We start from the raw sequence: 6,507 nt of genomic DNA, 5'->3' as shown, positions 1-6,507 counted from the left end.
GATTTGCAGCACAGAAAACAGAAAGTTTTAGGAGACAATAAATTCATGCACTTTGATCTTTGCAGACATTTTACATTCAAAATCAGCTATATTACACACTGTATGAAAGGTAGTAATCAAAAGCGCATGACAGCGGCACTTTAAATTGTACCTGGTTTAAAACCCATTTTATTGCTGTAATCTGACATTTCTGAATGAAACTGGATATTAAAATTTGCAAGGTCCAATAAATTTCTCCCGGATAAAATCAAGTCCCGTCCTCATTTTTTCACTAACTGAAGGCCTTTTTAGTCAGAAACGCATGTTACACAAATAAGCGGTAAATGTCTTTTCAAGATGAATTTGTTAAAGATGACTTGTTTTCAAATTGTGCGGTCTGGTGTCCTATTTTGCAAATAATAACAAAAAAAATACAAAAGCATTTTTGCAGAGGGTATATGATGTATTTAAAACAAATATAAAAAGTGATGATAGACATGCAAACATACATTCAAGTGATTAGTACAAACAAGCAAATGACATTTTCACAATAATGACAAAAACAGCTTACATCTGAAAAGTGCTTTGTTAAAACACCGAGAAATTAAGTAAAAAAAAAAAAGTTTCTGTTTTAAATAACGAGACAATATAAAATAGTCTAAAAAGGCACTTGATGCCACATGACCCTCATAATTCACACAGAATATCAGCAGGGCTGAAATACAGTCGCTGAACAAGCCTGACGTGAAGCTTCACAGTTCAACAACAGATTCACAAGTTAAAGCACCACATACTTCTGTCATGAACCTGAAAACACTCTTCAGAGGTCAATCGTACGCCAGAAATGAGTTGAGGAAGCTACATTTAAACTCAGCTCAGTCCTGACTGGGAACTTTACGTTTTGCTCTTTCTGATTTTGACTTTTGGTGTCTGTTGGTCTTTAAATCTATATATAAAAAATTTGGTTTTCCACACAGATTTTAATGTATATGTTGTTTTTTTTAATGATTTATCAATGCAATTTAAATAAATAAATAAGATGCCATGCTTTTTAAATATACTAAAATAACTGGAAGCTCCAAAATCAGGCCTTTTTTTGGATGCAGAAGCAAGGAAACGGCTGACAAATAGAGTACATTAAATAACTAAGCACTAACTGATTAGAATAAAAATAAAATAGTGGTTGGCAACACTGACAGGAGTTACATTTTGTATATTTTAAGGCAACTGTGGAAACAAGATTCACATGGTTAGTGGTCCTAATAAAGAAAAAGAAAAATAATCCAAAAATGATTGTTAACATTTACTCACTCGCGTCATTCCAAATACATTTGCATGAAAAAAAATGATATCTTAAATGGAAATGTTCAAGATTTTGCTTTCCAACAATAGTGGATGGGACTAAAAATACACCTAGAGTAAACGTAAATGCTTTAGGAATGACGAGTAAATGAACCGATGATTTTATTTTTTAGATGATCTATTCCCTTTAAGTGCTAGAGCTCAGTGCAACATAAAAGTATGGAAAACAGACTTTCACAGGCAACATCAACATAAAATACACAAACCAGAGACGCTGGACACAATATAAATATAACTCATGAGTCTGTTCAGATTTCCCAGCTGTCACTGAAGTAATGCTCCTCTTCTAGACCTTCATCTTCAACCGGTTCTTCTTCTACATCACTGAACTTATCTTCATCCTCCTCTTCCTCCTTCAGCTGTGACAGCATGGCTTGAAGAGTGGCCTTCACTTCTTGAACCTCTTTCTCTAAGGACAGTGGGCTTCAGAGTTAAAGAAGACATGACCAAACATCATCTACTCATTCACACACTAACAGATCACTAGCAGAATCACAAACGCTCAAACAGAATCCATAATACAGTTTAATTTGAAGTGTAAGAATAATAGACTCGCATAAGCAATTCAAATGAAAGACATTTAACAGTCTGCAAAAGAAAAACTAAATCTCTAATTTTGATAAAAAAATAATGGAAGGCCGGAAACAAAATAACAATAACGCATTATGCATTATTTTTGTAAATAATTTATTTAAATCGTGAATGTAAACATGTATATTGCAGCACAAATGTATATCTAAATGTATATTGCAGCACAGGGTGAAGCCAGTATATACATTAACGATGATTTGTTAAAATATAATGTACGGACACACAGCGAATGTCGCCGCCGGTGTGTGTACACTCAGAGAATAATGTGTTCGAATTTTAAAGACGTGGCGCTGCGCTTCTTGTCCGCCTTTAGATGCAATTAATCGTTTTGACAGCACTAATATATATGTATATATATATATTTACAGGGCTTGACATTAACTTTTTTGCTCACTAGCCAATGTGGCTAGTCGTTTTTAGTTACTAGCCACACAGCATTTATACTTGCCACATTTTTGTTGTTGTGAAATTACCTGATTAAAGTTGTCTATGGCGTGCTAAAATTTACTTGAACAAAAATGCATGCCACGGTTCGGACAAAGTTGCTTTTATTTTCATTAAAATTTGAGGGGAACGTTCCTCTCATCATTAAGAACACATTTCAGTTTGGTGTCATTATTAGGCACTAATAATGACTACTGGTAAGGTTGACAAGAAATGGATAGAAATATACAATGTAAATGTAACACTCCTTATCATCAACAACAGCAGTAAATAGAGTAGAAAAACATCTCTGCATTAGAACAACGAGCAAAGAAGAACATTCAAATTCTGAAAAAATACTTGAATGTGAGCGTGATTGTGGCGAGCAGGATGAGGCCGAGGGACGTGAGAGAACGGCACGAGGCCGGTGGCGTGATTAATGATGATCACGGAGGAGCGGAAGCATAAAAGGAGGAGCGACGACTGTGAAGAGCGAGAGAGGACCGGCCTGAACTTTATTTGATGTTTTGTTTTATTGTGTGTGGCGGCAGTCGACTGTGAGGGACTGCCTTCTTTACTTTCGTTTTTGTATTTGTTTTATTTTGTCATGAAAATGTATTTGATTGTTCGCCGGTCCCCGCCTCCTTCTTCCCATAACATCTGAAATGCGTTACACTGGTGCCGAAACCCGCCAAAGTGGCTAGTTGGAGTGACTGTGTTACCCGCCACGAGCAAAATCCACCCGCATTTGGCGGGTGTTAATGTCAAGCCCTGTGTGTATATATATATATATATATATATATGTATATATATATATATATATTAAAAAAAAATTATAAAAATGTACTTTAAATAAAACTCTCTATATATTTTTATTTTTTATATAATGGTATATGTATGATACATGGTATATATGCATTATTTAAAAATAATTTTATCCAACATTAATAGGTGTGGGACAAAACCTAATTTTAGAGTCAGTTCACAACATTCTCCCGTTACACAAAGCACAATCACGACCCATCTTAGAAAAACTTTCATTATGTTTGGCCCGACACAACGGTCGTCCCTCTCCACTTATAATTCAAAAGCTCAGTTCATCTCCTGACGGACCCGTTCACTTCAAGAAATCTCGCCTAAATAATTCATACTCATTTTATGAGAACGAGGAGAGACCCTCATCAGCGCTGGATTGTTTAACTCGTCGGGGTGGGGCCGAGTATCCGGTATAAGTGGCGAATCACAGGGACTCTTGTGGGAGATGGGGCCTGACGGGCACGTTTTGCTCTCCAAATGGCCCCAGATTGTCCTCATTCATAATTAACCAGCCGTTAAAGAGCGCTTCATGAATTATGAAGGAGGATCGGTGAGATCTCCCTCCGGCTGAAGGGACGGATCTAATGAAGTTCCTCGGGCTCAAACCTTGGCTTATTACGTGTTTATCTGCTCATCTGTCTGCTTAACCAGTGCAATCAAACAAGCTTCATGTGTTCCTCAAGTTACTGTTTTTGATCATGTTTACATGCACATTAGTACACTCACAAAAATCAGCTTAGTGAAAAAAAAACCTGTTGTCTGGGTTTACATGCAAATCAATAACCTGACAACGCAAGTAATGTAAACCACATTTACAAGACTTTATTAATAAATCAGTAGTGATGTCAAAACTAGGGATTCACTGATATAAATATTTTGGCCAATACTGATAATTCTTTATATTTGAAAGCCAATAACCAATATATTGGCCGATAAATGTAAATTTTTATATAATTTTTGAGAGCCTGATTACAAAAACAAAAGTCTCACCATTAAACGCCATGTCCTAAACACACAATTATAATGTTTTCATTATAATATTATATGACAGACTTGCGCTGCACATGTTGCACTTAACTGTATTTTCCTTTTCAAAGTGATTCCAATCATATTTCAAGCTATTCAAAAACATCATGTTGAACAGTGCACATCTGAAGCGTCTCGGCTGAAGGAAATAATCCATTATTTATCACCGTTAATATATCAGCCACATTTTCTTATCGGGTCGATAACATTAAAAATTAACATATATCGGCTGATACCGATATGATGGCCGATATATCGTGCATCCAAAGTCAAAACCTAAGAATTTGTGTACCTGATTTAATTTGTTATGTCAGTTGTGATGTTAAACAAAGCATTAATAACTGAAGAAGAGTATAGCAACATGTGAGCAGGAAACATGGGGCTCATATATTATCCTCTCATGCAGTTACAATGCGCTTAAATCCACAGTAAGGACGCGTTCCTGTCACATATCACACACACGCACTTCAATTAGCCGACAGAAAGCTGGTCGGCACAAATCTAGCTGTGACTATCCGTTTATGAGACGATTATGACTTCACTCCGATAAAGGAAACAGGTTAACGTGTTTACATGATCATGTGCATTGTCAGCTTATTAAAGTGATAGTTCACCTAAAAATGAAAATTCTGTCAGTATTTACTCTCCCTCATGTTGTTCAACCCCGTAAGACCTTCGTTCATCTTCAGAACAGGAATTAAGATATTTTTAATTAAATCTGAGGGCTGGATCACTCCTCCATAGGCTTCTAAGGGATTGACACTTGCCGGCCCCGAAAAGTTATTAAAGACATCGTTAAAATAGTCCAAGTGACTACAGTGGCTCAATCTTAAGTTTATCAAGCGACGAGAATACTTTTTGTGCGCAAAAACAAACAAAAATAACGACTTTATTTCAACTATTCATTTCCTTCTCTGTGGGCCTCGAGTCAGTTCACTAGTGTAACAGCGCAGCGCTTCTGTGTTGTACGTCACACGCATCACACACATGACCAGCGTCGGCCAATAGTGAGCCTACGTGTGACGTAGGTCTACGCTATTACACTAAGTTAACTGACTCGAGGCCCACAGAGAAGGAAATGAATAGTTGAAATAAAGTCGTTATTTTTGTTTGTTTTTGCGCACAAAAAGTATTCTCGTCGCTTGATAAACTTAAGATTGAGCCACTGTAGTCACTTGGACTATTTTAACGATGTCTTTAATAACTTTTCGGGGAACAAGTTTCAATCCCTTAGAAGCCTATGGAGGAGTGATCCAGCTCTCAGATTTAATCAAAAATATCTTAATTCGTGTTCCGAAGATGAACGAAGGTCTTACGGGGTTGAACAACATGAGGGAGAGTAAAAACTGACAGAATTTACATTTTTGGGTGAACTATCCCTTTAAGCATAATCAGGTATGAACATGCTGATAATATACATTAAGCATAAAATAACTGAAAGTAGTGCCCATAGATGTCTGTCTAATGTAAAACCTTCAAATCAGATCAAATCAATCTCCTCTATATTGTTTCCTCTCAGTGAAAGCAAAGCATGGATCCACTCGGCACACAGGTGGGCAGAAATATGAAGATGTCAGAGCGATGACAGCGCACTGTGTCATAACCTTTCCCTTCATCTCACGCTTTAATCTCACTGGAGAGTGACGGGCGGACTAGGCTCTCTCAATTCCCCTTTTCCCTGTCTGTCGCTTCCTTTCAACCTTTGCTGAGCTCAGAATTTCTCTAATAACTAAAGCAGTTCATTTTCTTATCCCTCATATTCAATAGCTCTCAAAAAAGAAAGGAAATGGCCAGTGATGCATTCAGGATTATCTTTAATTCCTGTTCAGAAGAGAGCATCATGTGCTGTCAAACGAGACGGTCTTCCACGAAGGAGTTTTAAAGCGTCACATTAAGGGCTCTAATGAGCGCATGAGACGTGTTCCTGTGGCTGTAAGTGACGGAGGAATGATGGAGTCATTTCCTCTCCTGTCCAACTGAGAACATGAGAATGAAGCGCACAGATCATTTCATTCCAGTCTGACAACCAATAAGAGTGACCTGAAGAAACCCACAAGGACACATCCGTAATGAGTGCGGAATAATGAGTTCCGGTTTCTAGGGGCATTGCTAGAATATTCAAGATGGTTGCTATGGCATTGTTAAGGTGCTCTGGATGGTTGCTAGGGCATTGCTAGAATGTTCTGAGTGGTTGCTATGGCATTGTTAAGGTGCTCTTGATGGTTGCTAGGGCATTGCTAGAATGTTCTGAGTGGTTGCTATGGCATTGTTAAGGTGCTCTGGATGGTTGCTAGGGCATTGCTAGAATGT

The 6,507-nt window shown here is 37.5% G+C and overlaps 1 protein-coding gene across 4 annotated transcripts in view; it reads right to left on the bottom strand.

The window, feature by feature from the left end:
• Window positions 1–421: 421 nt before the first annotated feature.
• disc1 (DISC1 scaffold protein) overlaps window positions 422–6,507 on the bottom strand; it is a 79,951-nt gene continuing 73,865 nt past the window's right edge. For 2 of the 4 annotated variants that reach the window (XM_077217376.1, XM_077217378.1), the window contains exon 14: window positions 422–1,759. In XM_077217376.1, the coding sequence (XP_077073491.1) occupies window positions 1,590–1,759 (170 nt within the window). In that variant the 3' untranslated portion in view covers window positions 422–1,589. The remainder of the gene's footprint in view (window positions 1,760–6,507) is intronic. The other 2 variants (XM_077217375.1, XM_077217377.1) reach the window with 1 other exon arrangement.

Source organism: Siphateles boraxobius, unplaced genomic scaffold (assembly GCF_051911475.1).
Source record: "Siphateles boraxobius isolate OS27281-9 unplaced genomic scaffold, OSU_SipBor_1 73, whole genome shotgun sequence".
Taxonomy (NCBI): domain Eukaryota; kingdom Metazoa; phylum Chordata; class Actinopteri; order Cypriniformes; family Leuciscidae; genus Siphateles; species Siphateles boraxobius.
Note: the sequence above shows the minus strand (reverse complement) of the source record. Positions and strands in the feature narration are given on the sequence as shown.